The sequence below is a fragment of the Camelus dromedarius genome, chromosome 9 (genome assembly GCF_036321535.1).
Source record: "Camelus dromedarius isolate mCamDro1 chromosome 9, mCamDro1.pat, whole genome shotgun sequence".
NCBI classification, from domain to species: domain Eukaryota; kingdom Metazoa; phylum Chordata; class Mammalia; order Artiodactyla; family Camelidae; genus Camelus; species Camelus dromedarius.
This window is the reverse complement of record NC_087444.1, coordinates 15348584-15364804: the sequence shown is the minus strand read 5'-3', so window position 1 is coordinate 15364804 and position 16221 is coordinate 15348584. Positions and strand designations below refer to the sequence as shown.

The window sequence follows — 16221 nt, the reverse complement described above, 5'->3', positions numbered from 1 at the left end:
TGAGTCCCCACGGCAGTGGATTGTTTGGAGTTTATTCATTCAACATACATCTAATGAACAATTACTCTGTGTCAAAGACTAAGCGCTATGATGGATACAAAAAGGTTGAGATGTGACTCCTGCCCTCAAAGACAGGGTCATCTCATTAGAAACATAAGAGGCACAAGCAAAAAAAAAAAAAAGGATTCATATTTATCCACTAGTAACTGCTATTTGTCGAGAGCTAATTAAACACACACTATGGTTTCTACCTATGGTGCTTGTCTCTCCCTCATATCCACGTACCTGTCTGCCTCTTTCATGTCTTTGCTCAGAGGGCACCCTCTCACGGAGCCCACGCTCCGCACAGCGTGTTCCCACAGCACTCCATCATCTCACCCTGCTCCACTTCCTCCCGGGGCACTTGAAACTGTCCAACATGCTGCACAGTTCACACACTTCTTGTCTCCACTGTCTATGTCACCGACAGAGCTCCCCAGAGGTGGAGTTCTGTGTGCTGTGTTCACTGAGGGACACACACAGTAGGGCCTCAAAACATTTTTTAAAAAACAAGACAGGTGACAATTCTAATTAGCCTCAAGTAAACAGAGTGGCCAGGGGTCAGCTAGCGAGTACTCCTGTGGTTTGGAGGGTTTGGGTGAAATGGGCCTCATGTACAGTGAGGGGTTCTCAGAAGAGGAGGCATTTAAGCTGGTCTTGAAGAAGGAAGAGAAGTTCACAGGTCAGAGAAAGTGGAAAAAGACATCAGGCAAAGGGAACAGCATGAGCAAAGGCCCAGAGGCCAGCTCTGCAGGGTGGTAGGTGTGGCCACAGCTTAAGGACAAACCAGATGCTTCTTCTAGCTGCCCCCAGCCCCAGCCAGGGCTACTGGGAGTGTCCAGGCCATGTTCATCGGCCTGCCCTGGGCTTTCCCTCGCCCTACCCTCCCACTGCCAGCTTCCTGCTCTTGGTGTGCGTGTGTGTTTCATTTGCATGTCTTGCTGTCGAGGGATCCCTGACATGGGCAACCTCCATCACTCCCACTGCAGAGCTATTCTCCCTTCTGCTGCTGCTGCAAGCAAGAAACAAGCTGCACAGCTCAGAAAACAATCCATCATTTTGTCATAACATTTCCATTTCAAAGACTTCCTTTCCAAGCTTCTCTCTGGCCAAAACTTCCTCTCATTAGCATGAAGAGGAGTGGCAGGAAAATGAGTGACAAGGAAGGGAGAGGAACTGGAAGAGGGCTCGTGGCCTGAGGCCCCTGCCTGTGTGTACTCAGGGGCAGGGCAGGGACCGGTAGGACACCGAGACACTTTGTGTGTGTGTGTGCGCCCACGTGCATCCTCGTGTCTTTGTGAGCTCATGTTCTCAGCACTTGGGGATTCATGCTGCTGGGTCAGAGATCTGCTCGCTCATATCACAAGGCATAGGCCCCCCTCGGGCGATTGCACACCGCCGTGCTGTGCCAGGAAGTCTGCTGGATCCTGAGGATTCAGAGGAAAGAGGCTGTGCGGTTGTCAGGGACCAACAAGTAAATGAGTAACGAAGACAGGATGAAAGCTGTTGTAAAGACCCCTGCTGAGCAATGAGGAAGCTGGAAGGCTGAAGTCTGGTGCTCTGGGGGTGTCACCTCAGAGGACACTGAAAACTGGTCTTGAAGCCTGAGAAGCAGTTCACAGATCAGAGAGAGCGGCACGAGCAGAGGCCCAGAGGCCAGCCCTGCAGGCGGCAGGTGTGGCCAAATCATCAGGCAGCAGTTGCATGGAGGGTGGACGGGAATGGCCCCGAGACTTCTCAGCCGCCCCTCCCAGCCCTGGTTCTCGTCAGCAGGCAGTGCTGGTGGGGGACCCGGTAGTGAGTCAGCCCTCCCTGCAGGGACCTCCCAGCATCACAGCTCCTCACTGGCCTCCAGACTGGCCCTCTTCAGAAGCAAGTGGCAGATGTGCCCCTTCCAAGGCCCTTCATCACCCCTGACTCCAGGGCCTGGGCCTGCTGCAGAGCCCAGCGTAGGCCCCTCAGCAGAAATGTAAAACCCTGGAGGCAGCGTGGGCCCCTTCTCTCCCCTTCAGCATCCTTCTAACATGCCCCGAGCTATCCCTTCCCCAGGCTCAGCCAAGGACTGGGAGTGTCCCAGGCTTACGGTGGAAGGGAGAAGATACAGAGTGGGTCCGAGCATGCGTGCGGTAGGGGTGGTTTCAAAGATGGAGAGGAAAGAGGAGACTTACTCGTGAGGATGAGTGGGTCAGTCATTCATTCACTCGTTCATTCAACAATACCTGATGGGGACATTCCATGAGTCAGGCACCCAAGATATCAAAATGAGAGGTGCACAGTGTCTGTCCTCGGGGAACCCACAGTCCATGAAGGGGACAGAGAAGAAAATTAAAATACCAGGCATACACGAAGGGGAGTGCTGGGCCCAGCGGGGGCCCCAGGAGGGCACCAAAGCCAGCCTGGCCAGGAGCACCCTAAAGAGGTCTGGACCGAGGTGAGGTTTGAAGGACAATTAAAGGTGGGCCACAGGAGTTGCAGTGTGGAGAACATTCCAAGCAGAGCCTTTCCTGCAGCCAGGAGAAATCCCAGGAGCAGACTCCGAGGCTGTCGTGGCCCACTGGGCCTCCTGGGAAAGGTGCCAGATGGGCAGGGGTGCAGGGATGACCATTTGTGAAAAATTTTATGAAAGTCATCATCTAAATATACTTTCTACATTATCTCCAACTGAGGTTTGGATGTTTAAAATACAATTTGTTAAGTGTAAACCATTGAAATGTAACATAATTTTCATGAGCCTGTTCAGCTTTTTTTTTAATCCACTAAGAAGCCTAAAAATAATAAAAGTGGCCCAGTTCTGTCTCATTCCTGGCTAACAGGCAGCACTGGTCTTAGGTAAGAAAGGTGAGGCTTGGAGAAGCCACCCTATGCCAGAACTTAACTCCTTGGCACCATGCTTGCCTCCCCACCCCATAAGGCTTAAACACCAAGGTTGTGCTCCGTCCTTGAAGTCCTGGGACATTCTCCTGTCTCCTCCACCCCAACCCACCCCAGGCCCCTCAGCTCCCCCAGGACTGCTGCCAGAGCCTTCCCTCCTCCACATCATCCCCCACTGCACAGCCCTGCTCCTTCCCACCCTGAAACCCCTGGTTCCCTCCGTTGCCCGAGCTGGCTGCTCAGCCACAGACCCAGAAAGCTACTGCCACAGCATTTCCACTGCCCTAGGTCCCTCATCTTATTTGTCCTTGCTTACAGCTGGGAGAGACCCCAGGAGGTGCCCCCAGAGGGGTCCATCAGCAGAATTCCATCCTCAGCTCCTGCTGGGGGCCCTGTTCCCCTCTTCGTAAAGGACAGTCTCCTTGTGAACTGTCACAGCCACACTGGTAGGTGTGACTCAGCTGCCCCTCAGCTGTTTGTAGGGCACGTGTGGTCAGGATAAGGTGGGGACAGGGATGAGATAGTAATGTGGCCCTTGCCCCCTTTCCAAAACCTTCTGAGAGTTCAGCTACTATAAAGATGTGACCTAAAGCCCAGTCACTGGACTGGGAGCAAGGCTGGCTATGACTAAGAAAAGTAAAGCCTGATCAATTGCACTGCCCCCATTAGGGAACAGACTGTCAAAAGAAGGGGTGCAGAGAGGAAAGATGGAGGGTCAGGGAACAAACGTGCCGAGCGCCCAGCCGAGCACTGCCTAGGGAGCCTGCCAAGGGACCGAGCACTGAGATCTCCCCAAGAATCTGGTGTGCCTGCTCCCACAGTGCCTCAAAGTAGCATGACTGAGAAAAGCCTCTTACATGGGCCTGATGCTCTTGTTCTGACCCCCTGCTATATGTATTTCCCATGTGGCCTCCCCTGGAGGGGCTTCAGGGACCTGTGAGCTTGAGTGGTTCCTCCGCTGACAGCTGCGGTCCTTGCTGAGATTTGACCCGCCCACCTCTGTGAGCCACTGGATGTGGGTCTGCCCTGGCGATGTAGCCACTCTCCAGGCTTGGGCAAGTCAGGTTTGGAGCCTCTAAAACCAAGGATGGGACTCTGGACTGTGGTTCTCCCCCAAAGTAATGGCAACCTCCAGACTCTTAGACCCTCCCAGATGCCAAATGCCTATTCCACTAACTGTCTTCTGCAAGTGGCAGCCAGACCCTTCTCTTAGTAGACCCAGAGCCGTCTTCTCCCTGGGCTAGTGTTCTGTACTCGGCCCCATCCCAAGTCCTTGCTCCCAGGTTCAAGTTTCAACCTGCTATATGTGCTCTTTCCCCAGAAAGATGCAGAGAGAACAAAAAGGCAAGACATGTCTTGCTTTTAAAAACCTGACCTGAACTTGAAATGGCCGATTCCCTTGTGAAAGTCTCCACCCTTCAACGCTGTCCCCAACCCTCCTCTACCCATGTGGCCCCAGCTGACCTGGACATGCCATGTAACATTCCACTCCCACCCCACAAGAGAGGTGCAGGGGTTCAGCCCCAAAGAAAGCCAGGTTTTGCAGAGACATAGTATTTATTGAGAACCATCCACCTGAAAACCTCATCTCTGTGTGTCTGTGTGTGCGTGCACGCACGTGTGTGTGTGCACGTGTTTGGGGACAGCGAGATGCTTGGTCAGAGGTGCAATCAGATGGCCTTGGCCAGCCCCACGCGATTGTTGGCCCTGTCAAAGACACTGTAATACTCCCGGATGAAGACATCCCCCAGGATCCACAGCTCGGAATTGTTGTCACCTTGAAAGCCACTGGTGCAGAAGCCCTGGTCCTGGAAAAGGTGACATGAAACTGGTCCCAACCCCAGTTGCTGTGCCTGACACTACCCCACCCCCCAGTCACTCTTGCATCTATTATTTCCTTTCATCCTTGAAATCACCTTCCGATGTAAGCAAACAAGTATCAGATTCATCTCCTTAACAGATGAAGTTGATATTCAAAAATGAAGTGACTGATGCCAAGGTCACCTGGCGGGCCCCCTCCCCTGCTCCCCCTCTCAGGTCCTCCCCAGCCCCTCACCCTCCTGCTCTCAGCACCTACGGCCTGGATGACCATCTAGAGCAGGCCTGGGGGCTCGAGGCCTTGCCTGTTGGAGATGCTCAAAATTAGGTCAAAGCTGAGGCCAGCAGGGTCAGTGGGGATGAGGGTTGGGTCCCCACAAAGCCCAGGCCATAGAAAAAAATCCCTGACAAAGCCCCGGGTCCCAGGGCTTAGAAGCTAGAGCTGTGGCTGGAGGTTCCTACTGGCGGCCGTGGCCCGCCCACCCCACCCTCCCTCCGTGACAGCTGTCCTTTCTGTCTGCCCCATTTCTCCCAGGATGAGGCTGTAGCAGCCACAGATGAGGCCCAGGAATGACAGGCCTCACTCGAAGGTCCAGTCTGTCTAAAGTTACAGCCTGCTTTCTCCATCTTGGCCTTGCCACTCATCACCAACGCGCTGACCTGCCAGGAGGGAGGAGGGGTGCGGGTGAGCCCGGCCTTCCTGCCCAGAGGCTCCTACCTTGCTTGTGTAGGCGGAGGGGGACAGTGGGTAGTCTCTGCCATTGATCTCGAAGACCACGGTGGGCATGCTCCTCAGGCTCCCACAGTTGACGTCAAACTGAAGACCAGAGGGAAGTCCTCTTAGAAGGGCCATGGGTGTGATCTGACCCGCGGGAGGCAGAGGAAGTCCCAGGTGGGCCCTCTTCCTCTGCGCTGGAACCACACCATGGGGAGGGGCCCGCCCCTCAGGGGATCCTAGGGAGGCCCTTAGACCTCAAAGGAGTCATGCTGAGGAGGACCAGCTGTCATCCAGCCCAGGGACAGAGCCCAGTGGGGTTTGTCTTGGAGTTTCCCCTCCAGGCCAAGCCAGAGCCCCCAAGGACACTGGAAGCACCTAGCTGTCAGGGAGGAAGAGGGGAGGCCCATGGATGGACAGGGGACAAGAAGGCACAGCAAAACTCAGCAAGTCAGGGATGTATGACCCTCCCAGGGGACAAGAGGTCAGACTGTGGCCGGCCGCCGCAGGAGACGTGGGAGCTCCAACAGCCACAGGGGGCCAAAGCTAGAAGAGCTAGACCATTGTGAAGGCCTCCCAAGAAATCCCAGCCCCTGCTGGGGAATGCGCTCCCTCACCATTTCCCTTTGTCATTTCTTCCACGTGCAAAGGGGTTCCCTCTTCAGGGGGTCAGGGTCTGGCCTCACCTCACCATACCGGTTCTCTGTGGCTCCAATAGCCATCTGAATTTTGAGGATGTCGCTGCTGGGCCCGAACAGCACGGAGGTACCCGTGTCCAGGATGGCCTGACAGCCACCAACACAGGCCACTGCCACCCCGTTGATGGTGACACTGCAGAGGGGAAACAGGACGGCCTCACAGCATATCCAGCACGTGGCCCTTCCTCGCTGGGTCCCTCCCAGCCTCCCCGCCAGGATCCTTGGCAGGAAGGAAGCCCAGCCACCTCAGAGCCTTTCCTTTGGCTCCTTCCTGGAGCCCCCATAAGTTCCTGAGCCCAGAGAAAAGGCCTGAAACCATTTCCTCCCAACTCAGTGCCTAAATAGAGGCCGTGCCACCTTTCATGGGACAGAAACTCCAATGAAACCACAAAGTCACACGCATTAGGGGTGGAATGAGTACTGTGCTAGTTGCCCAGGGATCTGGTTTCAAGTTTTCTCCTGCCATTTACTTGCTGCAAGTTCCCCAATCTTCCTGTTCTCAGGGTTCTCATCTACCAAATGGGTACATTACCCACCCCTTCCTTGACTTCCTTAAGTGATGGTTCAGACTTGATGTTAGTAAATTACAAAATGAGGATAATCATGGCCCCGCCCTCATAGGGCTTTAGTGAGGAGTGAACGAGGCAGTCACGTCCTCACTGGGCACAAGGCCTGGCAGGTAGTACTGCTGGATAAGCACAGCTAGTCTTTATTATTATTATTATTATTATTATTATTATTATTATTATTATTATTATTATTGAAATATACTGATCATACTAAGTGACGTAAGTCAGAGAAAGACAAATTTCACATGATATCCCTTATATGTGGAATCTAAACAAATAAAAACAAGACAAATGAACTTACAAAACAGAAAGAGACCTACAGACACAGAAAACAAACTTACAGTTAACAAAGAAGAAAGGAGAGGGGATAAATTACGAGTTTGGGATTAGCAAATGCACACTACTATCTATAAAACAGATAAACAACAAGGTCTCACGGTAAGTACAGGGAACTATATTCAATATCTTGTAAGCATAGCTAATCTCATTAGTAGAGTGTCAGTGAATGTTCAGCATTCTCACTGACAAAGGTCATTGGCCTTGGAGTGTCTAATTTAGACTCAGATGTGATGGTCTTACAAGCTGCCAGGCTGACACCTGGGCCCACACGTCCCCACACCTGAGTCAGCCTCTGGCAAAGCCCATGGTCGCTGCTCACCCACCTGTCCACGGTGAACTGCCAGTACTGCTGCAAGGTCACGGGCACCCAGTGCAGGGAGCCGGTGTAGTAGGACGGGTCAATGGCCCCCAGTGTAAGCATGCTCCCCTGGCCATTCCTGAAACCAAGGAAAGGCATGTTGTGGGACTCTGACACCCCAGCTCGTGAGGAGGTCCCCCAGCCCCAACCAGAGGGCTGATGCGATTCAGACCCTGCCCCGCTGTCCTCTGCATACCCAACCCCCACCCCCACCCCCACCCCCAAAGGCTTCAGCTGAGTTCTCCCAGGCTTTTCTGTCTCATCAGCTGCGGCATCCTTTCTCTCTGCAGCCCACATTCTCAAGCCGGCAGGCTGAGGCATGGCCATTACTGGGTGAAGGGAGGTCAGGAAGTTACCCACCACGTGGGTCACAGGACTGCCAGGCCACCCTTGGGTGTTCCCAGCTGTTCTACTGTGCCCCTACCCGCCCCCCACCACCTGAGGCTTTCTGCCCCAAGCCCTTTGGCCGAGTGTGGGATAGGGGGTCTTTAACAAGGTCCCACTTGCTCTGGATTAAAACTGCCACCCCAGCCCAAACCCCCTCTGTTCTTTCTGGGGCTCTGTCTCATGGCCAGGAAACATCGGCGCTCTGTGGGTTACCTGCTTCCCACTCTGTGGCTCTTGTTCCTAGACCCCATCAAGCTCTGTCCCATCTCCAGGCTCTGGCACGTGCCACCCCCCTCGCCTAAAATGCGCCGTCCCTCACCTGGATAGCTCCCACTCAGGGCTCAGCGAAGCTTCCCCTGGCCACCCTCCACACACAGATCTAATCAGACTGGGCTTCCCCTTACCATCAAGCCTTCAGTACACCCAGATCTCCCCTGCAGTGAGTGTCCTCATCACAGTGGTCATCGTAATTGAGTGTGTAATTGCGTGCTGTCGGTTTCCCCTGCTAAGAGGTTAACTCCCACTTTGTCTTGTTTGCTGATGTATCCCCATCTCCTGGCACAGCCCCTGCCCATAAATGTCTATTGAATGAATGAATGAATGAACGAATGAATGAATTCATACATGCACCTATCTGCCCCTTGCCTGGGTTCCCCAGCTCCTTCTCCTGGGTGTGGCTCCTCTCCCAGCTTCCTGCCACCCGCCCCTCTGTGCGGCTGAGCTGTACCATCACGTGAGTAGAGTAGGGAATGCCAGACTGGGAGTCCGGAGCCCTGGGCTCCAGACATGGCTCATCCACCAGTTCCCAGGGAGACTGTCCCTCTCAGGCCTCAGTTTCCTGCATAGTGAAAGAAGTTTGGGCTCCTATAGAGCCTGCTCTAACAGTCTGTGACTCTCAATAACTTCAATAAATGATTACTGAGTCCTGCGAGTTTGGATAAAAGACATTAAAAGCCCCTATGTAGAGATGGGGTCAGACTTCTTTTTTAAATGCCACAAATGAAAGTCAAATTCTGGCCCAGTAGACTCTGTCTGCATCAATCAATGACTGTGCTGGGCATCTGTGGACAAGAGGTTGAATGTGCCTAGCAACAAGGAGCAGTTTGCTTGGATGCTGGTAACGACCCTTGAGTTGCAGTGTCCCCAAGGGGTGGACACTCCTCAGCCGACACCCCTGCCAGGCCGTGGAAGTCTGGTCCAGGCGGGGGCAGCTCCTACCTGTCCATGTAAACCGAGAACAGGTCTCGGGCCACCAGGTGTCTGTCCATCATATTGTCAAACACGGGCACCGAGTACTCGGAGGCAAGCGAGGGGTAGGCCAGCCCCAGGATCCCGTCAAACTCGGAGTAGGTGAAGACCTCGCCAGGTTGCTCGGTGCTCAGGCCCACAGTCTGGTTGGGGTCCACAATGTTGGAGACCTGCAAGAGAGGCAGAGTGACCTCCACCAGGGGGCCCTGTGGCCAGAGGCAGAAAGTCCCGGGTCAGGCTCTGCCGGCCCGCCCTCCCCACTACAGGCAGTGGAGTTAGGTGAGCTTAAGAGAGAAAAGCCATCTTTCCCAGCTCAGTGCTGCGGTTTTGAGGGAACTGCTCCGATGAGGCAGGGGAGTGGGGAAGGAGAGGCATGGGTGGGACTACAGACAGCAGTGCTCTTGGTGCAGAAGTTGGGGGTGAACCCAAAGAGGGGGCTGAAACAAAGGACGCTCCGAGGCCCTCTGCCGGCCTGCAGCCTTCCCATCGGGACTCTCCCAGGGAATAGCTGTGGGCGCAGCGCAATGGATGGAAGGAGCACGCATGCACTTTACATCCAAAGACCCCGCTGTACATCCCTGCTCTGCCATGTGCTGTGTGATCTTGGACAAACACCATTCTGAGCCTCAGTCCAACTTGTTAAATGGAATAGTAACGCCCGCATCTCAAGGCAGTGCATGTACTGAAGACTACTAACACTGAACTTTTATCAATCTCTTATAAATGTTCGGTCAGTGAACATTTATTGGCACTACGCCAAGAAGCACAAACTCCAAAGTACCCCATCGATCTGCCCACTTCTCTGGAAGCCTGATGCATCCACCAGGCTATTCTGAGCTACCACAGTGGCTCACCAGCCTCCAGCTTCCACTCCGTCCCCTCATAACCCATCCTCCACACAGGCAGCAAATGGACGCCATCATTGTCACCCCTCGCTTCAACCTTCCAGAGGCTCCCGATGGCACTCAGGATGAGATCTCTGTCCCAGAGTCCCCTCATGCACTGATCCTGCTTCCCACACCTCCTGTCCCTGCTAGGGTCCCTTAGCTCACTCTGCTCCACCCACACTTATCTTCTTTCTCTTCCTTGTATGCCCCACTCATTCTCACTCTCATGTGAGACTGCTGGGTGGAGGGGTAGGGGCTGAACCCTGAGCCTCTCTCTCCCACCCCCTGCCCAAGGTAGGGGAGTGAAGGCAGTCAAATGCACCACAGTTCAGGCCCACAGCAAGGGCCACCTCCTCCAGGCAGATGCAGATTTTCCCCCTGAACCCAAAATAGCAGGAAAAAAAGCCAACAGCTCTAGGCAGCAAAGACGCAGGACACCCAGGCAGGGGAATCAGTCTTCCAGAAGCCTGTCTGCTGGGCCACCTCAGCCAATGGCTCTGGTGCCGACTTTTGGGGAGGCCTGAGCTGTGTGGGCACCTGCCCAGGCAAGGGAAAAAGCTGAGGAGGGGGCCGTCAGCAGAAAAGGGCTGTGTCCTTTTGGGCTGGAAGCAAGAAAGACTTCAGCCAGACCCCAGGAAGAATTCAAAGAAGGTTGAGGTATAAGTACCAAGAGATGCTGCTTGATTTTTAATCTTAGTTGGGGGATGAGGACGGAAAGAAAGATGCTAACACATATTGAGCAATTACTTTGTGTGGGTCACTGTGTTAAATACTTCAGAAGCCAACAAGGGACAAGAGCAAAGGCAGCCCTTGTCCAGAGGACACAGATGCTCTGATTTCAAAGAAGATGCTGCTCTATGACTTATAAAAAATGAGGTCAAGCTCAGAGAGTCAGAGATGGGGGTCTGACAGTCAGCTCCCACCATCACCAGCTGTGTAATCTGAGCCTCGGGTCCCTCCTGTGACCCTGGAGATAAGAGTACCTTCCTCAAAGCTCTGTAGAAAGAACTAAATTTAAAATGAGATCACACATGTGATGCTGAAGAACTCAGTGCTGGCCCAGGCTCAGGATTCTGGACTAACTATGGCCAAGACAAGTGAAAAAAGGGTTGGGAAGGTGGAAACTGGACCCAGAGAAAGCTCTCAGCTGAGGCTCTCGGGGCTGACATGGGAAGGACATCGGGGAGGAAGGGAGGGACAACTCACAGGTGCCGCTGGCTAAAATCCCTCTGAGTTCTTCCCCATGAGGCCACCCACAGAAGCAGGACCCAAACTGCCTCTGAGCACTGGCCGCGGTGCAGCCCAGCAGAGCTGGGGTGTCCGGGTGGGAGAGTGGCCGGTGGGGAAGGACAGGCTCGTGCCTGCTGGCCGAAGCCCTACTCACGGTGACGGTGTCGTAGCCCAGAAAGCCCTCCATGCTGCCCGTGCCGTAATGGATGGACAGGGGCTTGCCCAGGTTCCGGAAGGTGGACGACTTTCTCGGGTCAAAGCGGTGGTGGTTTTCTGGAACACAGACCCAGGATTAGTGGGGCCAGTAGAGTCTTCTCGCCACTCGACAGCACCAGTGGGGGCTAAATCCTCACCAGGCCTGGTAAGGATAGGCTCTAAATACTAACCATTCTCCCTACTGAAAAAATGCAGCCCCTTCTCTCTTGATCCCGCAGAGTTTAGTCAAAAAAAATTATTCTTTGCTGCTCAATCCACCTCTCTGACCCTCAGTGCTACCTTCGCAGCTTCCAAACAGAAGAAGGTAGAACGCCATGCCTGTGGCTTCCAGGGACCAGCTTCTACCAGCTTTGTGATCCCAGGCACATCCCTTTGCTTTCTGAACCTTGGTTTCCTCATCTGGTAAATGGGGATTAAAAGAGCACCAACCTCACAGGATTGTTGGATAAATTAATTATTTACATATATTTAATGTTTACTCATTACCCCTCACTTGATTCTCCCAACATGCAGTGGCATGTCACAGCCCCATTTTATAGAAAGGAAAACTGAGGACCCAGCAGGGTAAGCAGTCTGCCTTAGCTCCTCATAGAGCACCCTAAAAAAACAAAAAACGAAAAATCAAAGTTCCCTCATTTCTAGCTGGTGCTTATACATTAGCCCTGTGATTTGCGCACCTTCTCAGTCTGTGGCCAGTTGGGAGGGTGGAGAGAGGACACGGGACTGCCTGGGCAAGCTCTCCAGCCACACCACGTTTCCTCCGGGCAGAGGGGCCCTGGGTCTAAGCACGGAGGGGTGAGGGGCAGGGGGTCACTCACTGCAGACATTGCTCTTGCAGTAGATAGAGGGCACCCACAGGTCAGAGGAGCCAGTGTCAAACACCACGGTGAACTCCTGGGGTGGGGTCCCGATGTAGATCTTCCCAAAGTACTGACTCTGAGGACAGACAGCACCAGGTCAGAATAGGGAGCATCGCTTAGGGGTGAGGGTCGATGCTCGGCGTGGAGCCTGTTCACTTTTGCCAGCCCCAGGCTTTCTGTTCACAGACCTGGGAGGTCGATGGGGAAGAGACGGAAGGAGGATCCCTGGGGAGGGTACTTCATGCCCAGTCCCCAGGCTGGGCTGCCACGCCAGCCGTACATAGCCTGCCCCTCGTACACACCCTACAACCACGGCTGGGATCAGCCCCTGAAGCAGACTTTAGACTGAAACATAAACCCTGCCTGGTGGGGAGGCTGGACCACCCTGCCTGGGGCAGGGACAGAGAGGCGGGGCACCGCTGGGTACAGGCCCCAGATCCAAGCTGTCCCCGCCACACCTCCTTGCCAGCCCTCCCCGTGTGTCAGAACTAGGGCTGGGGCAGGGTGGGGATGACCTAGATAAGGAAACCAAGGCACTGAAGAGAAAACCGGTGAGTTGTTTACTGCCAAGAGTGACTGGAGAAAGGGACGGTCTCCAGAAAGGAAGAGGGCACAGGGGGAGCTCCTGCCACGTCCTGGCAGTGGCGGAATGGCCACCAGCTGCCCCTTTCCTGCAAAGCCCAGCCTGAGACATGGGTTCCCCAGGCCCGGAAAGGAGGGCATGATGTTGGACCTGGTAGCAGACCACGGGCCCCCAAGGGATGCTGTCTGTAGGAAGGTCATCTGAGCTCAGACCCTTGAAGGCGGAATGATTGCCTTTGTGGGGTCTGCTGGCCCCTGGGAGCTACTGAGGGTGGGGTGACAGCCTCACACCCCATGGGGCTCCATGATTCCTGAAATAGGGAAAAAGGTGGTTGGGGCAGGGGGACATCCATTACACTGCATGGCAATCATTACTGGAAGGCTGGCAGAGCCACTCACATCCAGGTAGCTGGTCAGGGGTTCCCTGGCCACCTTCCCCAAGCTGGAGTACTTGCTGCTGACGGCATACTGTTGTCTCTGCAGAAAGTCCTCCAGGAGCCCACGCTCCTTCAGCGCTTTTCTCAGAGTCTTGCCTTTGTGCAGAGGGATCCTGAGGAGAGGGGAAGAATGAATGATGAGGTGGGCCTCTCCCCAGGGCTGCCCAGCCTCCAAGAAGTGCCCAGAGGCTCTGGCCTCCATAAGCCACTCCCTCATAATCCAGAGTAAAAATAAGATTCTATATCAGCTCCCAAATCAACTGGCCTTTACCAAGTGCGATGCATTCTGACATTTCCTGCTCCTTGCTCTTTTTTAATGTTGGTGGAGACTCAGTCGATGTATTTCATAACCTCCTAATGAATTTTGCAACGTCAAGGCTTGAAAGACCCTAAGGCCTGTGGACCTACTATGTGCTGGGCACTGTACGGGGCTCAGGAGACACAGTGGGGAAAAGGGTACAGTCTCACCCTCCCGGAGCACACTGTCTGGAGAGGAAAACAGTGTTCCCACACTCTGGAAAATGCTATAACAATGCTCCCACCCTTTGCCAACCCCTGTTCCCTGCTCTCTGGGCAGCCTAACGTGGGTAGAAATTCTTCAAAGAGTTTCAGCACAGAGCATGGTCCCCAGGGAGCTTCTGGTAGAGTTTAGATGTTGGATGATGAAGGCAGATCAGCGGGAAGAGAATCAAGAAGGAAAACAACAGATGCTGGTTCTGGACGGGTCTCTGGCACCTCAGTGGCTCCCCAAGGCCCTCTGAGCCTCAACTTCTTCTCTGCCAAGTGGATCATCTCTCCCTTTCCAGCCCTGCCTTGGACCAACCAAGAGGCTTAACCTCTCTGGCTCTTGGTTTCCTCTCCTATAGGTTGAAGGAAAGGAGCGATGATTCCCAGTGTCGATCTAGCTCCAAGAACCGCACGGTCCTCCTCAGCAGGCCTGTTTTAAGGACAACTGGAGACTACAAGTGTGAAAGTGCTTGGAGAGTAATAAAATGGCCGCAGGTTTAAGACCCAGAAAGAAAATGGGTTTTCTCCTGTTGTTCACATCCCAGATGGCTCCCACAGGGAACAGCCTTGTAGGTGAATTACGGTTTCTCCTCTGGCGCCTCCTGCCCCCAGCCCTCATGGGTGACTTCGGCTGGGACTTGATTTATAAGTGAAAGGTTCTCGAGACATTTCTCAGCCTTTGTCTCTGGTGATAGAAAAGGACTTCAGCCCAAAAGGAAGGAGACTGGACTGAGCTCCTGGAAGCAAGCCCACCGCTGCCCTTTCCTGGGTCCCCATGTCCAGGTCCCCCCATGCTTTCCGCTTCCTCCAGCTGCAGTTCCTGATCGGCTCAGGATCCCTAGGCTGAGCACCTGGTGACTCCCACAGCAGTGGCTGCAACTTTGCTGGGCTGTCCTGTCACAGTACAAGGCCCCAGAAAGCCCCTCTCAGGGGGAAGTAAGCACTGAAGGCAGTCCACCACCCCACACTGGGGACCATGCTGAGCTTCCACACAGGCTCCAACTGTCACGGAAACCTCCACCCCACTCCTGCCTCCGGGCCCTGTGCTGAGGCCGCCAGACGCCTGGCACTTGGAAGAACTTCATTTTCAGGACCACCACAAGCAGCCCCCACCAGTGGTACTTGACCCCTTTTCAGGGATCCCACTTCTCAGTGGTGGATTCGGGTTTCCCTGGGCTTGGGGCTTGATGCAGCGCAAACCTGGGAACCAGAGGGGGTGTGATGTCGTGAAGAGTGCAGGCCCACCTGGGACCAAGTCTTAACCATGTGGCCTTGGGCAGCTCAGGGACCCTCCCTGAACACCAGTTTCCTCATTTGTAAAATGCAAATAATAATACATACCTAATCCCTGAGGATTTGTGACAGGACAGGTAAAGAACTAGGTAAGTGTCTGGCACCTAGCAGCAAGCAGCTCAATAAATACCAGTTATCATTTTTGGAGGAGAACCTGGGAACTTCACCCAAAAAAGGCCTGGGCACAACAGAGAACTTTATTTTGTCTAACAGATGCACACATGGCTCTTACGATGTGCCCGGCACCATTCAGAGCATTTTACAAATACTAACTGGTACACCCCTCATGACAGCCCTATGAGGTGGGTGCTTCTGTCTTCTAAGTTCACAAGCTTACGTTACGTTAGTGGTGGGCTGGGGATCAAAGCACAGGCGGTTTGACTCCAGAAGCCACGCCCTTTATCTGCCAGGCAGCCCATCTGACCCCCTGTTCTTGTTCACTGCACCCTAAAGAGTAGGGGCGCACTTAAGAGGGAAAAGTCCCAAAATACAAAGGCAAGACTGACCGGGAGCGGTTATCCTGGAAAGCTGCTGCTTTTTCTCGAGGTCGCCCCAGAGGAAATGGTGACTGGAAGACCCGGGAGAGACCCATCCCGAGCGGATGCGTGCAAAGCCCGTCCCCTCCCCTGGGGCCTGACACCTACCTGGTGATCCCACTGGCCTGGGAGAGAGCGAGGGCTGCAAGTAGCACCACGAGGCACCGCATCCTGGACCTGGACCTGGTCACCGCTCCCACCAGTGCCCACTCCCACAGCCTTTATAGCGGGTGCGGGGCTCCCTCTGGCAGGAAGCCCAGTCTGCAGAGATAGCCCCTCATTTCAGGCCACTCCACAAACACATTACGATAGCACCCCACAATCCCTGCTCTGATAAGGGCCACAATTTCACCAGCCCGGGGAACTTCAAAGCTGAAGGGTACACATGCTTGGTCTTCAGGCCAGGAAATGTCACGCAAGCCTTCCTGACCTGATTTCCCCTTTCAAACAGGAATTCTTGAGTTAACACAGGTGGGGCCACCGCCAGAACCCTATCTCATGTCCCACCTTGTGGTCTGCAAAGAGGCCTGTTCCCAGTGGGCCCCTCTCCTGCCCCAGCTGCCTCCCCTCCCTGGGCCTGACTTCACAGGAGCCCCAGCTCGCCCTGGGGCACTCAGTCTACTCCCCAAAT

At 54.3% G+C, this 16221-nt stretch overlaps 1 protein-coding gene across 1 annotated transcript; it reads right to left on the bottom strand.

Moving 5' to 3' along the window:
* Nucleotides 1-4574: 4574 nt before the first annotated feature.
* Nucleotides 4575-15780, bottom strand: LOC105085668 (chymosin). Its single transcript, NM_001303574.1, is given in 9 exon segments — nucleotides 4575-4718; nucleotides 5447-5545; nucleotides 6130-6274; nucleotides 7373-7486; nucleotides 9013-9212; nucleotides 11314-11432; nucleotides 12194-12311; nucleotides 13217-13367; nucleotides 15699-15780. Coding segments are annotated over 9 exon segments (1146 nt in total). The 5' UTR covers nucleotides 15761-15780; the 3' UTR covers nucleotides 4575-4580.
* Nucleotides 15781-16221: the final 441 nt, after the last annotated feature.